The sequence below is a fragment of the Gekko japonicus genome, unplaced genomic scaffold (assembly GCF_001447785.1).
Source record: "Gekko japonicus isolate JY-2015 unplaced genomic scaffold, Gekko_japonicus_V1.1 scaffold487, whole genome shotgun sequence".
NCBI classification, from domain to species: domain Eukaryota; kingdom Metazoa; phylum Chordata; class Lepidosauria; order Squamata; family Gekkonidae; genus Gekko; species Gekko japonicus.
In genome coordinates this window covers 77,773-104,063 of record NW_015177021.1, presented here as the reverse complement: position 1 = coordinate 104,063, position 26,291 = coordinate 77,773, and the positions used below count along the sequence as shown (strand labels likewise).

The window sequence follows — 26,291 nt, the reverse complement described above, 5'->3', positions numbered from 1 at the left end:
GTTAGAAAAGTCAAAAATGGACCCCCAAAAGTACACATTTTGCACTGAATTGAAATGAAACATGTCAACTGTGTGCTATTAAAAAAAGTGAAAGTTCGCCTTTAGATTTTTCAAACATTTCATATAAAAAATGTTGACAAAAATGTAAAAAACCCAAATATCCCCCTCCACACTTCAACATCACATCATATGCTTGATGTCAAGAGATTTCAAAAACCTCCCACTCCCTTCCCTCCCACCCAACAATTGCACATTAATTAACATGTGGACTTAAAAAGAACATAACGCTTCAAGTATGTTTCATGCCAATCATCAATAAGAGTCATAACATTACTGAAGAAAAGTACACTTGTTCTTTCGGAAGCCTGAAAAAGACTTTCCACAGATTATGGTCAAACAACATTTTAATTCAAAAACAAACACACACACACACACACACACACAAATGAAAGGAAATCATTTCTTTGGACTTAAAGAAACAGTGTTAAGAATTCCCACTTGATTATGAAGAAACACCCCCTAGTTGGAACCTGCAACTGCACAAAAACATGTACATGGAATAAAAATAAACTCTCAAATGCTACTGTAGATTGACTCTGTAGCCACAGAAGACATATGGCAAGGAAGCAGACTGGAAACATACTGGCCTCTCCAACACAGACTTGCCTTAAGGCTGGCAGATCCAGTGGTCCCAAGTATTTCTTAAGCATCTTTCATTTGGCCAAAAAAATTAACAGCATCTAGGGAAGGAAACTCTCACCTTTGTAAAGGGTTTCTAGCTTGTTTTAATAAACATATTTGTGTTTCATTTTAATTGAAAAGAAATATTTCCAGAAATTAGGCTGCCAAGTTGAGTTGATTGGTTAAATTAATCAGTTCAGCCCCTTTTAGTTGATTAAAAGAAGTGCCCTCAATTAAGGAGGCAGCATATTTATTTTAAGAATTGAATCACGTTTAATATAGTTACCCAAACCCCCCACAGATGGCAGGTGTCACCCTAGAATAGGCATTGTCCTCTCTCCTACATGAGAGGGAATATTTCTTCTAAGGAGCTGCTTGTGGTGACAAATGCGTACACCAGCTTAAAAAAAAGAAAGCAGACTTTTTTTTACTTTAGAACTATTATTTATTCACACGCAGTTACGTAGATTTATTTGATTAATCGATTAAAAGTCATAAATTAATCGACTAATGTCTTTTATTGGGTGACAACCCTACTGTAGAAGCATGTAGGGTACCAAACAAGTGCTGAAAACTGGAAGCCGTTTCCACTGAGTTTTTGTTTGACAACAATTTAAACGGGGGGGGGGGAGTTTTCATTTAGCAGACAGAAAAGAGCTGGAATCAAAATCTAAACAGAACGTATGTTGTAGGATCAAAGGGAAAAAAATGCCCCCTCCCCTTTGTAACAAAAGACTGGACTGCATATTCCTGGCAGCTGAGTGCTGGAATGCTTTAGCAATAAATGCCTCCAAATTAAGGTTTTCTACAACAATCCCACAGAAAACTGGACTGGTGTCCCTGTGTTAATGGCAGTCCTCTTGAGTGCCTTCACTTCTGTAGATATCTAATGTAACATAAAAAAAAGAAAGAAACAGACACAAAGATGTTGATGGCAAACACAATGGTGGGTTCAGGACAGCAGACAGTAACACTTCTCTTTAATAAAAAGTCCTAATGGTTTATTGACTAAGGCTAGAAAAGCAAGTCATGATCCTATTTGGTGCATTTTCTACCATGGTCCATGATCAATACATGATTACAGCCTGGGGACCCATTCTGCTGCAGCAGATAGAGTGTAATAAAAAAAGTGAGAAAAAAAATCAGGCCACTTTTGGCCTGCTCCCTCTGTCTGTATCTTGTTTCTGGAGACTGGAAGTGGGAAACAAGACCGTACTTTTCGTTTGTTTGTTTTTTAGTGAATAGTAAAAGAGTCAGAAAAAAGTGGCATTGAAAGGAGAGTAAGGTCAGAAGGCTTGTGACGGTGGTGGCTCATTGCACCAAAGGATCGTAAGCGGTACACGAGGACTTGTAACATCTGGTAGTGTCATTCCCTCAAGGACTTTAGAATATACGTATGCAATAATAAATAGATCAGTTATGTAATAAGGCAGTGTGTTGAACATGCATTCGTCTTGTGGCCTGGAAAACCACAGAGAGAGATACATGATACCATACACATTCATTAAGTGTTTTTTTTTTCAAGGCTATCCAGGCTAACTCTTCCAGAGCATTTCCTTGGTGAGAAGATCAATCCTCTGAGGCTTGTCACTTTTCTTCTCCTTTATTAAGAGATGATGACTGGCTTTAACAAAAAAATAAAGCTGAAGAGAGTTGGCTGATTTTTTTTTGTTTTTGCCATTTTGGTTGCATCACTCTGAATGTTTTATTTCTTTTTTTAAAAAGAAAAGGATCACAGTATTTTGATGCAGCCACAAGTTGTGTCCTCAGGATGCCCCAGACGTTTCCAGGTAACTCTGTAATTTTCTAACTGTAGTTTTGTCCAGTGAACAAAGGTCAAAGTCAAAGGTTGTGTTTGTGATATGAAAATGTCCTGTTTCTTCTATGAGGTTTACAATCTGTCATTAGAAAAAGCAAGAAAGAGAATACGTTACAATTTAAATTCTGGTTCTCCCTTCCATGGAACATACAATGTGAACCTGCTCACTGATGCCATGGTTTCAAAAGGCCTATCTCTAGATGCCATCAAATCTCTGAAGGTGACAAACTGGACCCTCCTTTGGATTGCGGCACCTTAAGCTCCTTTATCAAGTGAAGGCTTCGGCATATAGGAAGAAGGTAAAGACTGTCTTATTCTGATAGGAACCTGAAGGGCAAAAGTCCTAAAACTTTCTGAAACTAATCACCATTTGTTCTCTATCACACCTTTTTGTTAGTTTTTTGTTAGTTTTGTTAGATAAAATTTAAATTAAAAATAAAACTCAAACATTAGGTTTCCCCCACTAGTAATCGCATTTAAATGTAGATTGTCAATTCAAACAGAATGCTGATATGGCCACCTCGTAAAATGGTCTAATCTGACTAGCACTCTCCAGGACCTCAAACAGAGGTCCTTCTTACCCTAACTCTACTTCCAGTGATCTTTTGTAACTGGAGATGCCACAGATTGAAACTAGAACTTATATAGCACCATGATATCCCCACAATGATCCAATGTGTACTTACTTCACCAGTAATACCTTAAACAAATATCTTCACAAGTCCACTTAAAACTATTTGCAGCCATCAATGTATGACATGAAATGCTGCAATGGATGTTCATGTTCCCCCTCAGTAAATGAATCCTAGTTTTGGTTTCAACTTCAAGCAGAGGTCTTTTTTTCTGAACTGAACTGTGCCTATTCAGACTTCAAGAAAAACAATGTGCATGTGTTGTTTTGGTTCGAATAGTATTTTTAAAATCTACAATTCACTTACAGCTGGGCAAGAAAATCACCTCTGACTATATAGCACTTGCTCTGAATATGGCACCAAAAGACTTAATCTATGAAATGTATTGCAGTTGCAAGATCACTTGTGTTAGTTTTTAGTAATGAAGGTCACAGATAAATCTTTTTTTAGAACTCTTTTTAAGTCTTTCAGAAGACTGAATTGTCCTCTTTCTGTTATAGAGATAAAAGAACTTATTTAATATGAAAATGAACGTAAACAGGTTCACATAAAGTAAGGTTGTGAACTGCATTATCCATAAACATGCCGCACTGAACCAGGAAGCATGGAAAACCGATGAACATAATAAAAGAGGAAAGCATCCTTTAGCCACAGTTCACTTTTCCAGTGCTATAAGCAATCACATCTCATTTCCATATCCTTCAAAAAAGAATCCCAACTGATTAGGAAATTCCAAGGTCAAAGTTACTTAAAGTGGTATTACTCAGCATCAGTTGTTTCCCCCAGCCACACACATTTAAAATTCCCCTTATTTCTGCACCAACCATAGGCCACCTACAGTAATCACCTTCCTCCTTTGTTCTGTAACCCAGTGATTCGCTGATACCACTCAAGTCCCACTGAAGTATGTTATGTTCTTTAGTTGTAGCTCTTCATTGCACACAAGGCAGTAAACCACCTCAATCAGCCCCCGTGGTTCCCCCAAAGGGAAGCTATCTGTTCACCATACAAATGCCAACTGAATCTTCCCATCTTTTTCCCTTCGCTTGTTAGAAACAGAAAGGACAGAAGCTATGCAAGACAGATGAGGTGCCACCTTGCATGTTCCCCCCCTTCCCCATTTTTAATAAGCAAGGGGGGGGGAGCAACCAAGGAGCTTGCTAGCCAGTAGCCTTTCACATTCTTGGAACTTCTGGTCAGAATGTGAGGTGCAGAGGGGAGGGGGCAGGTATTTTGGCAACTGGAATTAGGACACGGCAGGAAGAACACCATGTGTGAGAAATGAGAAACAATTACTTGCACAGAACTGGAAAAAGACAGAAAGGTTGAATATAAAATCTCAGATTAATAAAGCCTGGGAGATAATAAAACTTTCTGACCTGATGGAGTTGGTCAGATTGAGAGACAGCCAAATTAATTGATTTTGTTTTTCAGTTAATTGTAAATCTTTCTTTGATTTTTGGAAAAAGAACTCCCATTTACATTTTGATATTTTCAACTGTGCAACCTTTTTGTAATACAGTGTGTATGAGTGTAAATGAAATTTTATAGTACCAGAGGTAGCAGTTGGATTGTAACAAGTATCATAATGATTTATAGTTTGCTTGTCTCATTGAACTGTGTTAAAACATATCTTTGTTTATTGTCTGCTCATATCACTGGAAATGGAAAAGAACAGGAGTTACGAACCATTTACTCCTTAACTTGTTCTATGGATTTACAGAAATGCAAGTAAGATATTAACTTTCATGTGGTAGATATTATACAAATTTCAAATCTTAGTAAATGCTATCAAAATTACACACAAACACACACAAAATGAGAAAGAGTGCTAGCAAGCAATTCACAGGAGGCAACTTGATATCCAGGTAACAAAGGATAATGATTAGGTGTTTAACTGTGCAATTTTGTGTATACTTATTCCCATTTAAACCCAACAAAATCAATGAACTTAAACTGGAATAACTGCATAGCATTGCATTGTACAGGTGCGCTCAACGATTTCGGCTATTTATTCCCAGCTGCCACATCTCTTGTGTGTTTCTGGATTACCAAGAGGTAATAGAATTTCATGAAAAATTGCCAAAAATTAATAGGCCAACCTGCTGAGAAGCATCATTTTTAAAAATGGCCACCCACTCATGTTGTGATGAGCAGCCCTGGTATATGTTGCGACTATAGCCATGACACTCAATGGCTAACCTGGAAATAATTTCTGGGTTTCCTTCTGCTAAAGTATGTTTAACTTTGCTGTGACTGAACGAGACAAAGTTTAGAATAACTCCTCAACGTTGGGGTTTTTTGTTTTTTTTAAAAAAGGAACTAAATTTGATATTTATGTTCTTGTGATACTGTGCCAGAATGGGGCCTTCCACTAACTCCCACAATAATAAATTTTGGAAATTCAAAAGCATTTAGGAAGTGTTAACAGATGCATTTTTAAGCTATGGAGCATTCTTAAAGGAAACGAGAAACAAAATCTCATTTGTTGATCGCTATCTATACTTTTAAAACTCCTAGCTAAGAGCAACGTGAACATTTGAACCCCATTCTTCATCCTGGCCTCTTAGAAATACAGCTACAGTATCAAAGCCCACCTGGTACAGCTGAGCAAGATGACCCCTCCAGTTTTAATAGAAGGACAAATATATAAAGATATAGCCAAGAAAGCTTTAGGGGCATTCTTGACCACCTGCCAAAGGGAGTTATGTTAATGTCTTTCATATCAGCACTCACATTCTTAATCTATTCAAAAACATTGGGGGGAAAAGAGTTAAGATTAAAGCTGTCAAGATTTCCGATTGCTAATGTAAAATACTTTAACAGGAGACTCAAGAAGCAAGGTATAAGGAAGTCTTATTTGTTCTTGATAAAACATGCTGCACTTTATTGTTTTAAAGTACAGTTCCATTTATATACTGTCATTCTCCCTTCAAATTCACTGCCATTTATCATGCTGGAGCAATTTAAAGGTCTGTACAGAACAAAGCATATATGAAGGGCTGAAAACCTTTAAGACAGGCCTTTTACAGGTCTACTGGGCTAACTTTAAGAAACATATTTTTTATTTTCTGGATAGGTCATAAAACAGAATTCTCTTGGTTTATTCACTGCAGCCTACAAACCTAATGTTAGGCTAAAAGTAACTAAGGCCATCTTGCAAGTTAAAACTGGAGGAGGAACTGGACCTGGTTCTCCTGCACCCAAATTCCTTAACATTCCTGACATTTAGTCATTATGTTCCTGACACTGTGAGCACATGCACTTAATAATCACATGTAGCATGTTTGTCCAGCGCAGACGTAATTACTGAAAAATGGCTACTATTTCACAGCCCACCTATTGGCTCAGAAGTCATCTGAAATTAGGAAATCAAATTGTAATGAATTGTGTCCAAAGGCTGCCTGCCTTTAAATAAGAGTCTTCCACCAACGAGGAAGGATTTGTCCACCAGAAGAATCCCCTCTTTAGCAAAAAGGATCTAGCCCAGGGATTGTATGTATCCTGTCTCTCAGTACAGCAGTTCCCAGGACACCTATGTGAATAGAATGTAAGCTTCAATCCTATTTTCTTAAATGGCTCCAATGGACAGTTTATTTGTATGATCAATACGAAGTAAAAGCTCGTAAAAGAATAAGGGCCATTTCACTAATTTTTAGGCATACATCTAAGTTTTCTTTTAAGAGTATACTTATTATTCAGATATACTTGACAGAGAACCAGGACTGACTCTCTGCTAAGCGTTCTCTTACTATAAACGTAGGTTTGTTACCTATTGTTAAATTACCATAACTGCTAATGTTATATAAAGGGTTATGTTAATAAAACACACACAGAGGACTGTTTCATATATATTATTTTGTATTCTGACTACACCTGGTCAGAAGTATAAATGTTTCCCATCTTATGCCTGTTTTGCAACCAAAATATATACTTTACTGTATTATTTTACAATCAGTTCTTGATTATTATACAAAAACAGTATCTGAAGCAGACTTTAGATACAAACTCTGAAAGATCAATTTTTGTCATCTTGGTTACTTGGGGACTCTTATTTTTAAAAAATTTGAAATGAAATGCCCTTAAATTCTTGTGGTAAGACACACGAAGTTGAGCTTTGCCACTGAATAGCCATCACATTCAAAACAGTAACTTTATGAACGATCCCTAAAAATAAATCTAATATCATATTCAACCTTCAACATAGCTAAAGCTAACATAATTGAAATATTGTAGGGCAAAGAAAAAGCTTGTGATGTGCTATTATTTTGAGTATAAACTGCACATATTAAAGTCTATACTGTTGGCTTATTAAAGTCTAGACACCAGAAGACCAAATTAAGGTTCTTGACTGACAAATTTAGTGTGTTTCATACAGAAAAGAGATCTTCTCACCTGTTGTAGTACATGTCTTTCCCTTAGCGTCATTAACCTTCTGTGGAGCTCCACTAATTCATCAAGATATGCCTGAAAATAAGTCATCCCAAATTTGAGACAAAACACACTTTGTTAAGTATTAAAACTTGAGTCACAAATGCATTTGCAATGTCATATAAATCCTGTGTGTACATATGTGTATTTGTATATTTCTCTTTGTATGTTAGTTGAGTAATTCTTATATTACATTCCATGCATGCACAGCTGAATGTGCTACATTTATCCAGGTACTCGTCCCTAGTTTTATTTCTGAAGTGTACAAACATTGACTCTTATGATGTAAGCTGCTTTGGGGAAAAGGCAGGATATAAATGAAGTAAAAATACATAAATAAATATATATGCTGACAGTACATGCATTCGATGTAACATGCAAATGGGACTTGAGTCTCATGCAATTCAAGAGAGAGACTGGTTAGTCTTGGAGAATATGGAACAAGTTATCTCATCCTATACAAGTTTAATGTGGGGATGCAAAAATGCTGAGGGCAGTATTAAGTAGTACTTCATGAAGATAAGACTTCAACCACCAACCTTTTACATATTGAAAGAGTAAATATTTCTAGAACACAGGATGTACGTTTATTGAAGATAATTTAAAGATTACTTTTTGCTAGGCATCGATACCTTATCACAATCGCCATTCTTTATCTGTTTATCAGATTTACTCTGTTTTACAGGACTCTTTACTTCTAGAATCTGAAAAGCAAAAAACAAAAAGTAAATGATTTACGGGCACTACAAGGCTAGATGAATAGGTACATTTCATAGTAAATAGCTTCTGAAATGCAAAGAATGAAAGACTGTTAGAAATTCCATACCAAACTTCATTGTCTAAGCATGTTTTAGCAGCCTATTTATCTAACCTGTGTGTTCCTCTTGTCAAATATCCTACAAAAACAATTTACAATACAAAATGAAATAAATGAAAAGGGGAGGATAAGTCATTTTAAACGCTGGAAAGGGGCTTTATGAATGTTAACAAAATAAACAGTTGTAAGAGAAATAATTGCTCATGAAACTGTCATGGCAGCAATTGAATATACAGATATATGGATATTGGATCTGTATAACTTAATCACTTTATGGACTATTCAGACATAAAAATGCACATTTTTGGAGAATAAAATATTTATATCTTGCTTTTCTCCCCATCAACAGGTCTCAAAGTGGCTTACAACAAATTTTAAAAGAAATACATCATCACATCATAAATAAAATTAGATACAAATAAAAGGAAACAATCTAGAACTTTCATTTATGGGCTATCAAATGCACAAAGAAAGAGCTCTGCTTTATAGAACTCTTGAATCCTGTGCATCGTTGCCGCCTTCCTCACATCCCCTGGAGGTCCATCCCACAGCACAGGTCCAGCCACAGAGAAAGCATGAGTCCAAGCACCAAAAGCTCTTACTGACCAATTTGCTAAAACCAGAAGCAATAAAAGCTCTGTTGGATAGAACTCTCCTAACTTTACTCAATTGAACAGGAAAAACCACACCAGCAGGAGCTCAATGTCCCTCCCAATTCAGAGAAAAGTTCTCAGTGCTCAAATTTCATTGAAATCAATAGCACTTGTTGGTTACCATCAATGTGTTCCACTGAATTTGATATGACTTGAGTGTAACTAACTTTCTCTGTCCTTGAATCACAAGGCAAGAGTTCAAGGGAAGCAATAGGGCCTTCAATTGCATCCATTCTAGGCTGGTTCACAAGGACCATGTGTGTGTGTGTGTGTGTGTGTGTGTGTGTGTGTGTGTGTGTACAAAAGAAACTTTTTTTAAAGACTGCAAATCATCAAAGATCAACAGGACTCACCACCATTAACATCTGAGAACATTTTTAAACACACCAGAGAAGAAATTAACTAATAAAGGCCTCCTGAAATAAAATTAGTTACAGAGGGTAGCCATATTGGTCTGCAGAACACCTTAGAGACCAACAAGAGTTTCAGGATATAAGCTTTCAAGAATCACAGCTCCCTTTGTCAAACACAGTAGGTGCTACTGGACTCAAATCTAACTGAAATAAAAATGTTTTTAACTGATGCCAGAAAACCTCCAATGAAGACACCAATCATTGTGTGTGTGTGTGTGTGTGTGTGTGTGTTTCACAGAGTGGGGACAAAAGCCGAGAAAGCCCTTGTGGGGGTTCCCACCAACTGCTTTCCCCAAGCAGCTCCCAAATAAAGCCACCATCAGAATACCAGATGCAGCATATGAGAGGTTCACTATGTACTTTGGACTCAAGCCATTTAGGGTTTTAGAGAACATCAACCAGCACTATATACTGAGCTCAGAAGCAAACTAGCATTCAACATAACTGGCAAACAATAAGCATCCCTGTTAGCATCCTGGCAATCATATTCGGAAAGAGTTTACACTGCTGAACAGTTTACAAAGGCAGCTCCATGTAGACTGTTACAGTAGTCCAAATTGCACGTTACTAAGGCATGTATGAGGTCTGCTTTTTCTAGGAAAGACTGCAGATGACAGACCAACCCAAGTTGGTAGAGCTTACTTTTGGCTACCTATATCACCTGGGCACCCAGGATCAGTAAGGTTTCCGGGAGCACATCCAGGTTATGAGCCTGCTTGCGGGGGGGGGGGAGATCTAATGCAGCTTGAACACTTTGCACTGGCTCAGTTTTCCTCTGTTCCACAGTACTTCTATTTTGTCTGGATTTAATTTCAATGTCTTGTACCCTACCACTTCAAAGTATGCAGATTTCTTTTGCAAGAAGCAGCGTTTCCCTGAGGCAGGGTAGCTCCTTCCTCCTCACTTAACTGAATGGAGTAGTAGGATACAAGTCAGTAAAAAAATCTAATAATTTATCATGTTCCAGCTATTGTATCATAAAGACTAACTGCTCAGCAGCTGTTTTGGAGAAAATTTTCTGCTAGTCCACTGCTGACAAGACTGTCTTTTTGTGAATATTATAGGAAAATATACCACCCACAGGCTATTGTGTTTCAGCATAGCAAACACAGTATCATGTTTCATTGTTTAAAACAAGTTATGGCTTTAATGACAGTGAACAAAAACCTCAAGTGTGGCCAAATGGAATTCCTCCCCAAATGGAACTAAAAAGTAAAAAACGCTTTAAAAAGGATTTTAGGAGAACTTTTTTCTACTTCTGGGTGTTTTGGGTAAGACACACAAGTGGTCCTGGAAACCCCTGCAGAATGCAAAGCAGCATCTGAAAAATGAATTCTGGCAACAGGGAAAAGGCAAGGAAATGAAAAGGCAAGAACTGTAATTTGGGAATTAGCATAGTGCACTGACTTGCTTATTAACAAGACACTGGATCTCCACCAACCTATTAACACAATTTATTAGCAAATATCTCATTAAACAATTGTTGACAGGTCTTTCAGTACATTGTAAAATTTGAGTACATTCAACAGTGCTTCAAATTCAATCAATAACAGCAGTTGATCAATGCTTTGGTTTGAAACACCCCTGCATGTATTTGAATTTTATTGTAAAGGTTACTGAAATGTGGGGCAAATGGTACTGGGGGGGGCACCATTTATATTGGGAAAATGGCACAACAAGAAAAGGTTAACCCCTTTTCGCCATCTGCCTTGGTCCCAAGCAGGCCCATAGCCAGAAAATTCTTAGTGGGGGCACTAGTTGGACGTGACATCATAAAATTATTTTTAAAAAAGCCAATAAATACACCAAATTTCCAGCAGAAAATTCACTCACTCACTCGAGAAGACTGTTTCCACATAGGAAAAGCTGTCCCCTACTCTAGAAGCTTGCTACTGTCCTCCCCCAGCAACCCCCCCCCCGCCATGTCCTGGCCACCGGGAGCTGTGCGTGCAGCAGGAACAGGAGAAACAGAAGCCTCAAGGCAGCTCCCCCCCCCCTTGGCCAGATGAGTGAAGAGCATACTCTGAGCCCAACCTACAAAAGATGATGGTCACTGCAAGCAACATGGCTCGTTGGACTGGAACCCCTGGCAGAAGGGTGGAAAGGCAGGCCCCTGCCTGCAGTACCTGTACCATGATGGCCTGGTACAGCAAATCCTTGGTGCTGTTGCCTCCACATTTCTTGCAGGAAGCTTGGCATGCTTGGCCTGGTACAGCTTCTCAGCAGGTTCCGCCATACCATGCTGCTGGGGCGGCAGTGGTCTCAGGAGGCGTTCTAAAAAAACTCCCCAACTCGGCTCAGCTAATGGATTGCTGAACGAATGAGAACGAATTACATTTTGCAATTTTATTTTATTGTGCATTTTTAAAAACCTATTTATTTTTCAGCCCAGAAAAAAAGAAAATGAGACTGAGGCTTCCCTGACTGTGCCCGAGGTCATTTTAGAAACCTCACACTCATCTTACATTTTTACATTTTAAAAAAAATTATTCCCGCAGGAGTGGAGCTCATCCATGGGGGGCATTGCCCCAATGCCCTCCCCTGTGGCTATGGGCCTGGTCCCAAGTTGGATTCAAACTTTCCGCCTGGTTGTTTTTACTTTTTTAAAAGAACAGCAGGTGACTGATCATGGCTATCCTCCTATGTCATCAAGTTTGGAGCTAAGCATCTAACTTGGGAGAGAGGCCAAATGTTTCTTGGTGTAAATTCACTTATAACACAGTTTAAAGACAGGGGAAATTAGGCTTTTTAGGGTGTGAAGATTTTAGCATACCAATATTGTGTACAGGGTAAGCAACAGAAGGCCCATGTCCCTCTCTCTCTTTCTCCAAGTGCTTCGCCCATGCTACGATTTATAGTTATAAAGTTAGCCAGGCCCACATAAGGTCTACCTACATCCCCTCCATCTACAGTACTTTACTAATACTTTTGTGATGTTATTATTTTTAACTTCAGTCAGAAATTGTGGTAATGGAGCCATACAATTCAAAAGCAGTCTTTAATTATTTGTTTGTGTAATAGTGCTGTCATTCCTGTTAAATTAGAGTGAAGATCTAACACCTCAGTGAATTCACACTCAGGCAAAATAAAATTGGTGCAAGCGAAAAAATCAGCTGCATAACTTCCAGTGTGTGTTGCAATAATACTACTAGGAAAGAAGTTTGTAGTGACAGATTTGTCGCTCTGACTGTATACCCAAATGCTCCAAAACTTGAAGAATTTTAAAAAAAGTAATTGGGTTAGATGCACACCTCTGCAGACCAATGTTCCCTCTAAGCTGTGGAGTCTTGTGAGCAAGAATTCTTTTTTGTGAGCTACTGGCATTAAAGCTGTGAGCGAGCAATTTGACTACTGCATAAATTAGTTTGATCTGTAGCCATCCTTCCTGAGCTAGGACAAAAATGTGTGAGCCGGAGGCTAAAAAACTGTGAGCTAGCTCACACTAACTCAGCTTAGAGGGAACACTGCTGCAGACATAAGCATCGTAGATCTTTCTTGCGCTGTGCTCTTCCCAGCAGTCATTTGTGACCCCAGGAAACTTTATTCTGCTGTCGCCACTGTACAATAATCACCATGAGAGTTGGAAGTCCACAACAGCAGGGAGGGCGAAGTGAGCTCCTCTGAAAGAAGAGTCAAGAAGGGAGATTCTGTTCCCCTCCCAAGGCTATGATTCCACATGGGTTCTGCAACCCTGGAATAAACTCTCAAAGGTTGGAAAGGACTGCTGGGATGGAGGCCTGTGGGGAAGATCCACTATCATCAGAGCCTTCTGCTGATCACAGGATCCAACCCAATAATTAGGCAAAAGGGGGAAAAAGCGATCATGATAACAGTAGGAACATCATACAATGGTACCTGGTTGCTATTGGTTTTTAGTAATGGTGGTGGCTCATGACGCAGCGGTGAAGATGCTGAACTGCTGTCACTGTCACTGCCGTCACTTAGACTAACCCTGAGAAGAGAGAAAGGTACAGGTGAGCAACATGTGGGCTGTTAACAATGTACAAAGCAATTTTAAAAGGCCTTCAACCCATATCCAGATCTCATAACCGCAGATTTTATTTTCAAGAAAGCAAGTTTTCCACTGTTCTATGTTGCCATTACTATTCTGCCTCCATTTTGGGCCCCATTCTATAACTCTTATGGTCTGTAACTAAGCCCACCCATCATTCAATCTTAGAAAGGTCTGACCTGACCTTTCTAAGAGTCATTTACTGAACACAACAGGGTGAGCCTTAGCTGGAGGACGGATGCGTGAAACAAAAGAAGCTAGACAGGCCACAAGACCAGGCATGAGTAGACCGCTCTGAATTTTAATCATACAATACAATGGCTAGCAAGTTCAGCTGAAGAAAGGTGTAGCCTTGGCACAAGAGGCCAAACATAGAAAAAGAAAACTCAGGTAGTTAGCTCTGTGACCTCTATCCTAGATATTCCAGTCCAATCAAGTACAATGCCCTGTGGACTCCTCTGGCCTGGTATAAAGGACCTCTGGGGACATCAACTTTTAATTGAGGAAGATGCCCTAATCTACCCTGTTCTGGCACTCTCTTATTTGGAAAGCCTTTGGCTTTAAAAATCCCTTTGAAACACACTTCCACAAGCCTTCCCCCCCCCTTTCTCATTCTGACCAATCCAGAGGCTTACTTCTGTTAACCCTGTCTCCTTCCATCCCCATGAAAGCCAACACTTTGCCTGTTATTCCCCAGCCTATATAAAAAGATTCAAACGCACACTCAGCTTTGAAATCACTTCCCCTGTCCTTTCTCACAAGATCTGCTCCTTGGACCTCATTTGGATTAATGCCTGAAATGCTGCCTGAATTTCCTTTTGGCACCTTTGCCAAGCAACTGGTCTTAGAACTCCTACTTTCCAAGATGGTGTTGGTCTGAGGTCTACTTGGATCATCATGTGCCTGCACATATCTACGTCCTCTCAGATGACATCCCTCTGCAGAAAAGGATAGGTACTATCTCCTTCCACCCACCTTGTTGTCCCCTTTAATCTGTCTCTCCCTGACATACGTGATACAAAGTATGGGTAAATACTGTCTGAGCACTGGGACTGGGGTATAGCTACGTAAGGGCTCCTCAGTATTTTGGTGCTGTAATGTACTTTAATATTACAGTGACCACTTGGTTCCTCTCAATAAACCTTCCTCTGATTATTCTGCCAAATCCCTGCTTTCATTCCAACTTTGCAATGGAGCTCTGCCACTGGCAAAGGATTCTTAAAACACAAGTGTGGTGGTCTAAGTCCAGGTCTGGCCACTTTACCTAGTCAGGTGTTAAAATCTATGGTAGAAGTTCCTGCAATGGCAGAAAGCAAGAGGCTATTTTAATGCATCTCTGAGTCAGGACTGGGATACGAGCTTCTTCACACAGGACCCACGTCTAACATACACACAGACCCCTAGAGAGAAAGGTCTGAAAACAAAAAAGGCTAAGAGTTTTTGAACAAAGATACAGCAAAGCAAAATTAGATTAGGTTTTTTTATTTCCCTTTAATCATCAACACCTCCCATGGTTTGACACAACTCTTTAATGCCAGAAAGAGTACATGCTAAATAAAAACACTGCTGGAAAAGATTACCACTAGAACAGCTTAAATTATACAAATCCCAAAACGGGCTTGGTAGCTGTGTAGCTGTGATGAGAATTAATACTGTACATAATGCATCCATAAACACGGTACAGATGAACTTCACTTTTAATTTTATGTTCTTGCTTTCCCGAGTACAACAGCATCTAGAAGATCCCCACCATTAACCCGATTCTCAAGATGCTTAAAACAATATATAAATTTATTAGAATAAATGCAAGAAAAGCTTGTTTTTAACTCTAGTATAAATTGTAAATCTTTTATTCTGTACTAGTTAAAAATATTTCCAATTACTAGTTATCTCAAGGGTAATCACATACACATATGGACGTGCTTACTTTTACTTGTTTGCCACATTCAACTCACTGGTACTAAAATCTATATAGATGCAAATGTCTGTGCCACAGGTAAGGAATATCTCTTTTTCAGTTATGTGGAAATTTTGGTTCATGATTGCTGTTTTCTTTTTGTTTCTCATGGGTGCTCGTCTATATGTCCTTTTGTGTGTGTGTGTGTGTTTTGTTTTACACGGTCTGCTCCTAAAATCAGGTGACTAATTACAAAAAGATAATTACGCATGATATAAATGTAGGGCCAGACTAGATAGAACATGACAGCTGTGATTAAGACCTCTTGTGATTCTTAAAAACAGCTAATTAAAAGCACCATATAGCTGATTTGAAGACCGAAGAAAGGTTGCTGAATGAGCCAGTGTGTACCCTTTCTTCCCATGCCTCTTCCACAATGTAAACAGTCCATCTGAAATGGCAACTGGCAATTGGCTCCAGAGGACAGACAAGAACAGTATCTGAATTAGCTTTGCTGTATATCTATCTGTAAAAAAATCTATATTGCTCAAAGTATATCAACTTTCTGTTTTGCACTCGATCCCACATTTGACACAAACAGCACAGGACTTGGCCAAATGTGCTTTTTACGGTCCCGTGTGAAAAAGGCCCAAAGGCAGGAGTCCAGAGAAGCTTCCTGTATTACTGTATGTTGTGAAGCAAACATAAAGCAGAAGCTTTAAAAACAAGCTTAATTTAGTTTATTTGTAGACTAATTTACAAAATGGTAAAAAGTAAAATACAATGTAAAACAACAAAATACAGCAAAGATCAAAATAAAATGCTCTGTCTCAATGTTACGCTCACAGGGGTTTTTGTGCTTTCTTCTCCTATACAGAGTCTGCTTTCAGCACTGGCCCCTGATTTTCTCCTGTCCTACCACATTTCCCGATATTTTGCTTGTTCTCTTCCTACATGTACTTTTGTTTCCACTCAGCCTTCCTGCACCTAGAAGCAGAATTGTTTCTGCTCTTAGTTTTCCGTCAGCTTGCTTCCCCCCCCCTCAAAAGCCTCACCTGCGTCCCCTGCTTCCTCCATGAGTATTTACAGGTCTCTCGATCTCAGAGTCGTTGTCATTCTCATCTGCTTCATCAGATTCATCTTCATTATCATCAGAATGCAGATCTTTCATTATAGACCTCAGAGGACCTAGCGAACAAAAACAAAACGGAACACAAATCAACAACAGGGATTCAAATACAGGTCTACCTATTGTTTGGCTTTATAAGCAAAACAAGTTCTAACACAGTTTTAAGGAAGGGGGGTGGTAGATGAAGGACGACTTGGGCATTGAACAAAAGACCTAATACTCATGGGGCTTATGTAGCAAATGCTTAAACAAAAGTCAATTTATTCAGAAACCAGTTGACTTAAAATGGGATTATTTCTGTCAACAAAGGGACTTGTGTTTTGACTGTTTGCAGAATTAGCTCCTTGGAATGTTAAGAAAAAAGGCAGTTAGCTTCTCGTGCAACAAAATACAACTTAAAAATGCAAAAGCTCTTTTTTAAATTAAAAAATAATTCAGAGGATAGTCTATACCTGAAAAGATCTAAAAGAGGCTACTAGTAATAGTACATTTTGTTAGGTTAATCCATGTACTGAAAGTCATCGTCTAATAAATCACTGTGATTGGAACTTGCTCTGGCCAAGGCATTCTTTGTCTGCCTGTTTTTGATCTACTTAGGTTTAGCTGTCCTCTTTATTCTAAGGTCAATGTCAGGTCAAGCAAGCTCTCTGCTAGTGCTCATATGTATAAAGTGTGTCAGTGCCAGTAACAGACCCATCTTTATCCCGGAACTGAAGAGAAAGGCTACACCAGCTTCTTCAATAAAGTTGCATAAAAAATGGTTTTAAGATCAGGTTTATAATAATTTAGCTTTTTAACTTGCTTCCATACATCTACTCAAAAAAATGCAGAGTAGGTAACAGAAACAGTAGCTCTTTGCAAAAATTTATCTTGTGGAGACTGCGGGGGCAGGGGGGGGCTCAGACTTCACTACTTTTGTTTTGTTTTGTTTTAAACCCAGATCTGAAAATAAAGAGGTTATGAAAATAAACATAAAAGCAGCATTGAGTAAGCAGTTGTACAATTTGAGCTACATTATTAGCCTCTGAACAGTTGTGAGAAAACACAATCATTGTAAGTTGTTAAATATGGTGACAGAACAAAAAATGATGATTGCATATACCCAGAAGCTGAACCAAATCACAACAAATATATAATTGCTTCAAGGTTAGGGGGATATAGTCAGTGAATAAATCCAGATTTATTAGAAATCAAATTATTGCTAATCATTGCTGTTATTTAAAACAAGTAATGAGTCCTTTCATTCACTCCCATAATATATCACTTAGTGGTCATTATTTCAGTATTATGCAGAGAGAGAAATATGGTTCAGGCACTGACTTAAAAAATCCCACCCACAGAGTTAATGGCAATGAGGTATCCCCCCCCCCCAAATCTAATCCCTTTTTTTTTAGAGGGGGTATTTAATATAGGACACCTGTATTAGCGCTACCAAATTTAAATTATTTTTCCTAAAGAGCTGGTCTGTATTTCTGATGTTATAAATGCAGGTATTCTGTATATCTAGCTGTTGCATTTTTATCCCTTCCGTGGCAAACCTGCTCCCCCCTTCCATTTTATCGTCACAACTTTGTGAGGTAGATTAGACCAAGAAAATATGACTGGAACAAGTGCACACAGTGTGCTTCAGGGTAACATGGAGATTTGAACCTGGTCTCCTGGGTTCCAGTCTGTGATCACTATACAACACTGCCTTTTTAAAATGGCACTTTGATATTAAGATCTCATACAGTCACAAATCCTTGTTTTAAAGATTCTAAGCAAGTTCTTATACCGCTAATGCGAAGTTAACACAACACACTGGAATAATTGTTCCCTGCCAGAATACAGGATCTTAGGTATGTTTTAAAAGATCCCTGACAACTCTGTTTCCATGATCTCATGAACATACACCACAGTCATATTTTCCACACACAATAAAGGTGATTTAACTTAACTGGTGCCCTGACTCCAGGCACTTACTTGTACCTGCATATCTGCCTGCAAAACTGATGGGACAGTGCTGATGCAATGGCTTCTGACACTGCTCTTTATAGTTGCACAGCTGTAACTGCTTTATAGATTTTGATACGCTCCCTCCTAAGCAGTGATCTGCTGACAAAGAAAGCATTAGGGGTGGGCTCCTTAGAATAACTACAGAAGAAAAAATATATACATTTGAGAAACTTAATACCTCTACAAAACAGAGTGACATACATTTGGGAAGGGACTTCAAGATCTGTTTTAATATTTCCTGCATTTAAAGCAGCTGGTTAAGAATATACACACTGTGCTATTTGATGCAATCCCATAAAAATGGTCCAACAGGAACTCTCTCAACTATTTATATGTAAACCATTTAGGGCAGGGCCTCTTGGCAGAAATAAATTCTGACTTTCAAAACTGAAAAGTGATTTACTGCAAAGCCAAAGTCAATAAAGTCTAAGAAATCATTTGCTGAAGTCTTCTGAAATTAATACTCGGAACCTGAAAGAGGCATTATGCTCTGGAGTTTACTGATACTTTTTTTTTGCTAGTTTAAGACTGATGACTGACAACAGTTTTGTACTACTAGCAGTGGAGATAAAAGTGTTTGCAGGATATTCTGTCTGAAGGAAGTAAGCCACTGTTGCATGGCTTTGTTTTAGAAAAACATGGCGCTTCATCCTAATTCCTAAAAATAGAAGGGCTTTGAGGAAGCAGATGATCTCCCCTACCATACCATTCCCCCAGATGTCTCCTGAGAACTGATGCTGAGAGTCAGGAGGCTCTCCAAAACAAAATGCCATGGTCCTGCAAGAATGAACAGGAATTTCAGTAGTCCCTGTAACTAATGCTAAATTCTTGCACCCAAATTAGCGCATTAACAGTTTTCAGTGCCTTCGCCCCCCACCTCCAATGTATAGAATGTAAAGGAAATGCATGCTATACTGTCTTTATTTATTTATTTTAAATTTTACAAGTATTCTTCCAATAAAAATAACTTCACAGAAACCTTTGAATTTGTCTGAATATAGCATTTAAACCACAATGTATTTTTCCCTGATCAAATATTTTTATTAGGGCATAAGGAAGTACTTAAAAAAACTGTTTACTAAATGTAAGTCAAATAAACATGCAAAATCAGCTCATGCTCTGTTTAGAGCACTGGAAAAATTCAAATTCATATTTTCCCTCCAAAACCCACATCACTGATTCCAAGGGGATGTTTTACCAATTTACATGCTACTTTGTTCAGAAAGGTTCCCCTGACCCTCAACAGAGGATTTTTGGGGTTGACAGGTGGCAGTTGCATGATGGCAGGGCAGATCTGTTTCTACAAATTCCTTCTATTCACAGGATGTAGGATCCAACTATTGTGCATTCTTTTTACTATTTAAAACCAGCTCATACATGACCTTGAGCTACAATTTTCACTCATCAAGCTACAGCAACACAACATGCTAAGAGCTTTCCACTACAGCAACCTCAATGACATTTCCAAATGTATGAGACAATTTAGAAATAATGAAATCACATTTCTTCATTATGTGAATGAACCTTGGAATATTTTAGCTTGAAAGCCAAGATCTAAAATCCTAGTCTAGGGGACAAACCAGAGATTGTGGTTCAAAGGTAATGACAAAATATGTTTGCCATGAAAACTGAAGGGTTTTGTTATTGAGCTGCACGTAAGAAGAGGAGTAAGGGGGAGAGACGTGCAAGGCCAAAAAGCCCCAGGCTTGTTCTCCTAACGACAAACCATGGTTCATTATTATAATTGAACCATATCACTGATCATGGAAGACCTACACCTTAGTAGGACTCTGAATAACATTATTTATGTTAACGGAAGAACCACATTAATGAAATTAACACAAGTAAGATAACAGATATCCATTAGAACAGCTAGATTCCACTCTGTAGCACCTTATAGATATCTGATGGAGCTTTGACTCTCAAAAGCTCAAACCCTGAATATCTTGTGGTCTCTAACGTGCTACCAGAGTTGAATCTAGCTGTTCTCCTGCAGAGCAATACGGCTATTTTTGTCTCGGGTAGATCTGAATGCACACCCCATCTACTTACATACAAGTTCTTAAAAATTATTTGACTTCATTTCACCAGACTAAACTCATGAGTCTTTTTGGCTTTAACATTTACCCACCTTGCGAAAATTATATGTTTGAACAGAGCGCAAGTACTTAAGAATTTATAAGGCAAGAAGAAAAGTGCAGCCCTGAAACACCTTCTGTTCCATTTGCCTGACTCTCATGCTATAGCCGATTTCTCTTTTGTTACTTGTACCTTGTTGCCGACTGTTCTGAGAAGGTGTAAAACTGGAGCTGGAGCTGGAGCTTGAACTGGCAGGACTAGGCTGTTCAGACTTGAGGAGGAGGGTGGGGAGACAGTAAGCAGAACAAAAAGGGAAGTCAATGCATTAATTAGCTGTAAAAAGTAACGTGGCATTACAATTTATTTTACAAAGTTAAAAAATACTCTGAAATGCTATCACCCCAGAACTGTCCATTCTTGCAGCAAACAAAACATTTTCATCCCCTTACATGCATTAAAGAGCACAGTAAGCTTTCAGAGATAATGAGCCCCCTTATTTCAGGCGTGCTAAAGGGGTCTGCAGACATGTTGCAAGCTTTCCAAATGAATATACAAAGAAGTAGACATTGTGTGCCCTCAAGTTATAACAGACTCTTGGCGACCCTAGAATCATGGGGTTTTCAAGGCAAGAGATGAGCAAAGGTCATTTGCCATTGGCTTCCTCTGCATAGCAACTCCACTCTCCCTCGGTGGTCTCCCATCCAAGTACTAACTGTGGCTGATCCTGCTTCACTTCCAAGCTCTGGTGAGATCAGGCTAGTCTGGGCTATTTAGGCTCTATTTTAGAATATACATTCTAAAGAAAGGTTTTTATGTGTTTCGTCCACAAAAAAATTCAAAATTTCTGTAATTCAAAGCCATTGTACCAGTATTAAGCAATAACAGTCCTGTATGCTGAGGACATATCTATTATGATGAACTACTTTCCCTTATAAGATGCTACGATACATTCATAATTTAAGTGCACAAAATACATTTCCATAGCAAGCAACTACTGCACATTTCATACCTGCCCAATTTAGAATGCTTTCCTCAAATTACAGTTTTTCCATTGTGGCTACCTGGAATTCTGCAAGTTTTGTACCTCAGATGATGTCTGAATCAATTATCCTCATGGAGTTCTCAGAGTAAGGATTATCAAGATTCCATTTTTTAAAAAGTACACAAGAACTTCCTTTCTCTACTCCCCCTTCCACAGGAGCCTGAAATGCCTTATTCATATAGCGACTTATCTAGCATATGTCTTTTTGACTACATGTGGTAATGCTCTAGAGACACAATGCTAGGCAGATAGCAACAGCTGGTGCTTCCTACCCTTTCAAACACAGCACATCACTGAATAGAAAAGCTGCAATGACCTGAATTTCAGTACATCTTCAGCCCCATGATGACTTTACTGGTAATATAAAAATGTAACTCACAGTCAGGTATAGAGTGAGTCCAGCTTCCTTTCTGCTTCAAAATGGAAATGATGAACATGCGTACTAGAAAACTGTACATTAGTTCAGCTGTCACTCTTTCACTCCTGCCTCCTGTACTGGACACACTTTTAATTTTAGCTAATTTTAACTGTTAAAAATTAACAGTGCTGTATGTATGTTTGTTTGTTCAGTTAATCCTTATTTAAAAGGCACAAAACTGTTCCAGGGAAGATTTTTGGCAACACCACAGGTACCTGGCAATAGGTGCTATTCACAACAGGCTTTTGACCACATTTGGACTGAATGCAATGAGGGGGACCTTCCACGTGAGTGCAATAGGTGCTATTCACAACAGGCTTTTGCCACTTGACTGTGGAAAGGTACATTTGGACTGAATGCAATGAGGGGGACTTCCACGTGAGCCCCACTGATGTTAAAAAGCTATACCTGTATTAACTTTAAGACTGCAAAGAATTAAATTTAGCAGGAATATAAGAGTTAAGGGTTATGGGGAGATCTTTATTGTGTTCTGAGCATTTCAGCCCTGCTGAGATCCCAAGTTCTCCACACGGACTTCTTGTTGGGTGTTGCAATAGAAGCATGCCTCAGTATTGCTGGTAGGAATTCAATAAACTGCTCAGTCTTTGTCTATTTTAACAAAGCAGTACCTAGGGTATTTAAAAAGCACTATCTAGGGTATAAAACACCAAATCCCCGATTAAAACAGCAGAAACAATACCTGGCTTCTAAAATTTAGGGCGAACATGAACTTTTCATGTATTCATTTTCCATAAATTCAACAACTGCTCTTGTGTCATAATTCAATCTATTGCTGCCCTTCATAATGAGATAGCAGCCTTTTAGGAGCCTTTCCTCAAAATCATCCTCCCCCAAAAAAGAGACTGAAAGAATGTGAGGAAAGCTAATGAAACATCTTTTTCTCACAGTGCTTTGGAAAACATCTGTTGCTCTTGGATGAATGATATTTGTAGGCTGCTGGTGGGACTTATCCTGAGCAAACAGATAGTATGCTCTGATGTGTACCAAAATCTTCTCCAAGTATGTAAAATCTACATGCAGTGTTACTTTGACCCAGAGAGTTCCTTATAACCGCACAGTGAAATAGGGATAGAGATTTCTGTGCACATAAGTCCAGATGGGACAGAAGAGGCCTAGAATTTGGTTCCTTACTCTGAAATTAAGCTCACCTTTAGGATAGTTACTATCACTTAGCCAAACAACAGGATTGTTAGAATAAAAACAGGGATGGAGTTATATATGATGTTTTGAACCTTTTTAAGATTAAGGTCAATATAAAAATGATTAAAATGGGCCCAATCTACATAATCTTCAGGAAGGCAAAGCTTGCAAGGATTCTCAATTACTATGATACTTTTACCGGCTATCTACAATGTATGGATGGGAGAGTGATACAGAGTCAGGAAAGATGTACCCAAAGGGCAGGGAAGCATCTCTCTTCTCCCACCATGTACAGACTCCATCCACTTAAGAGTACCCAAGCAAATGCAGAATCAAGAACAGGATAATGATCTTTGGCTGCGGTCACACGGAGCATTAGCCATGCTATAGAGACGGAAGATAGGCAGATTTTCCGGGCACAATCAAACCACAACATTTGGGAAGTGTAGAGCTCCCATGGCGAACCCGAGGCTTCCTGTCGAAGATGCGCCATAAAAAACTAGTACCTCCGAGGTACTAGTTTCCGGAAACCGCGAGGCAAGGGTGGGCGTCTGATCACGTTTCCGGTGGTAGCTTGTGGCATCCGCGCCCTCCCATGTCCCATCACAAAAAGGGGTTTTTTCCCAAGTCTCTACGGGATGCGCACAAGCACCCAACGGCGCATGCGCACAGTACGGTTAAAAAACCCACAACCCCCGCCGCGCCGCTTCTTTGCCGCGCCGCACGATTTACGTATGATCGGCACCTCCCCCGAACCATGGGACGTCAGCAGGACGTTTGAACCGGCGGCTGCGCGGTAGTTCACTCCAGGGCAAACAGCCACGCCTCCCCCCCGCGATATCCGACCCGTGTGACCGGGGCGTTTATTACATAAAAGGCTGCAAACACAGCCAAACCTTTCAAGTTTGAATGAATCAGAAGCAAAGTGTTGCAGGGGAAGAAAGTAGAGAAGCAACTACAGGTGTAAAATAGACATAAGAACAGTTTGGCAAGAAGCTCAAAATATCACAGAAATATGTAGAGAAATATATTTATACTAATGGAAGTCTCTAAGTAGATGGCCAAGTACATTGCCCTCTCCTGATTGTGGTCCGCTTTGTCTCATCTCTCTTTCTTGGCCCTGCTTCTCCTGTGTTGCTCACTTAAACCTTTTGCTTTCTCCACCCTTCTTTTTACTGTGGTCCATTTGTTTCTCCCATACTTGTATCTTCCCTATCTTCATGTTGGTCCTACATAGTGACAATCAGAAATTTATAATAATGCAAATGCTTTTCAAGTAATCTTTATTAACAGCTGATGTTAGCAATCATTAGCAAGTCAATTTCAATAGTTCATACAAACTATTAGAATTATTACTATTTTTTTCTTAGTTTGATCCCTGTGCTTTAGAGTTAGATGGCAGACAGAATTCAACAAGTACAGCTTTTCCTGGAATGGAGATGTGGTGGCATGAAAGGCTTCACCTACTGAATTTCTACTGTATCATAAATCCTCTGTCATGAAAAAGGAAGCAATCAGAAACCTTTTTATGAATATATATAAGCTATAATTAATTTCAAGTTGCTACAAACTATTTCCTTAGTTTGTCCTTTAAAAAGAAAAATAGTTCAGTTATTTCACAAGTCAGAAATGAACCAAGTCCCCAGCACCCCAAGCCGAGACTGATCCAGTTGGGCCCTAATGATGTTACAGGCAGGGCCTGCTAATGTCACTTTGAACAACAGTACTAAAGACAGATTCAGGTAGGTAGTCGTGTTGGTCTGAAGCAACAGAGCAAAGTTTGAGTCCAGTGGCACCTTTAAGACCAACAGAGTTTGATTCTGGGTATAAGCTTTTGTGTGCATGCATACTTCTTCAGATACATTGAAACAGTTTTCCTAGGTCTTGAATATAAGTAGATGGGGGGGGGGACAGTTGTCAGGAAGGGCTCGTTAGAGTCAAGATGCATAAGTAAATGGGCAATAAGCATAGCTGAGATTGGATTAAAGCAGTTGTTAAAACCTATGAATGGCAGCAAATTAGCATACAAATACTAGAGTTAACAAACAGATGTGGGAACTAAATTTGGGTCCAGTTGGCCTGATAGCTGAGATAGTTACCAGAGCAGGGACGCGTGGTATGGGATACTTAATGATTACAATGTTAGTTCTTCCAGAGTGCCAAATGTAAAAGACAATAACTAGAAAATTTACACAATTCACTGTTTTTATGGAGAAAAAGCACCCAAACCCTTCCTCTCTAAAACCATACACCAGGGGTGTCAATCCTACAGCCCGCGGGCCAAAAGCAGCCCACCCAAGGCTTTGATAGGGTCCGCGGCTCTCTTCACCACCCCCTCTCCCTCCCCTGCCTGTCCTTACCCTTCCGAAGGAGACCGAGGCTGCTGAACTCCCCAGCTGGCTGGGCCTTGTCTTCACCTGTTTCTCCTCCAGCAGGAAGCTCCTCTGGGCTAAAGCACAAAAAATGTTGCAAAGAAAATGTGGAATAGATTTTCCTTTAAAGTCTCTGGGCCCAGACAGACTACTGTGGGACTGGAATGACAGCCCCCAGATTGAAATGATGGTCCCTGAGAGTAGCAGCTGTGTTTTTGGAATGGAATTCCACTCTGGGGGCTGTCATTCCAGTCCTAGAGTAGTCTATCTGGGCCCAGAAGCATTCATGGAAAATCCATTCCACATTTTCCCTGCAACTTTTTTTGACCTGCAATGTATTTCAATGGAGTGGAGCTCAAGTAGTTGCAGTTTCCAGTGTTTGTATGCCTCTGAAGTTGTCTCCTTGCAAATAAAGGGCTGATGTTTGGAGCCAGCTTGTCTCTGCTGAATGTACCTGAGAACGGGTGCCTGAGTGAGTACTCTGACCTGGGAACCCACAGCCAAAGAGGGACATTACACTGGAGAGCCACTGCCTCTCTGAGTAGACCGGGGCGGGGGAGAAAGCTTGTAATGCTCAGCCATTTTACATTTTCCTAGGCTCAGAGCATTCTTTTAATTTTTAGTTTTTATTTTTAATTTCTGCTGTAATCCTTATACTTTATCTTGATATTTTATTTCAAAGATTGCATTGCCAAATCCCACTATCCTCCTAACCTTCCCATTTTAGGCAGGATTCTTTT

The 26,291-nt window shown here is 39.3% G+C and overlaps 1 protein-coding gene across 1 annotated transcript in view; it reads right to left on the bottom strand.

The window, feature by feature from the left end:
* Nucleotides 1-1,307: 1,307 nt before the first annotated feature.
* Nucleotides 1,308-26,291, bottom strand: part of MLLT3 (myeloid/lymphoid or mixed-lineage leukemia; translocated to, 3) — a 92,064-nt gene continuing 67,080 nt past the window's right edge. Inside the window, exons 6-11 of the mRNA XM_015427772.1 lie at nucleotides 20,751-20,829; nucleotides 16,411-16,543; nucleotides 13,302-13,398; nucleotides 8,196-8,267; nucleotides 7,528-7,599; nucleotides 1,308-2,579 (exon numbers count right to left, since the gene is read on the bottom strand). Of these exons, the coding sequence (XP_015283258.1) occupies nucleotides 2,448-2,579; nucleotides 7,528-7,599; nucleotides 8,196-8,267; nucleotides 13,302-13,398; nucleotides 16,411-16,543; nucleotides 20,751-20,829 (585 nt within the window). The 3' untranslated portion in view covers nucleotides 1,308-2,447. The remainder of the gene's footprint in view (nucleotides 2,580-7,527; nucleotides 7,600-8,195; nucleotides 8,268-13,301; nucleotides 13,399-16,410; nucleotides 16,544-20,750; nucleotides 20,830-26,291) is intronic.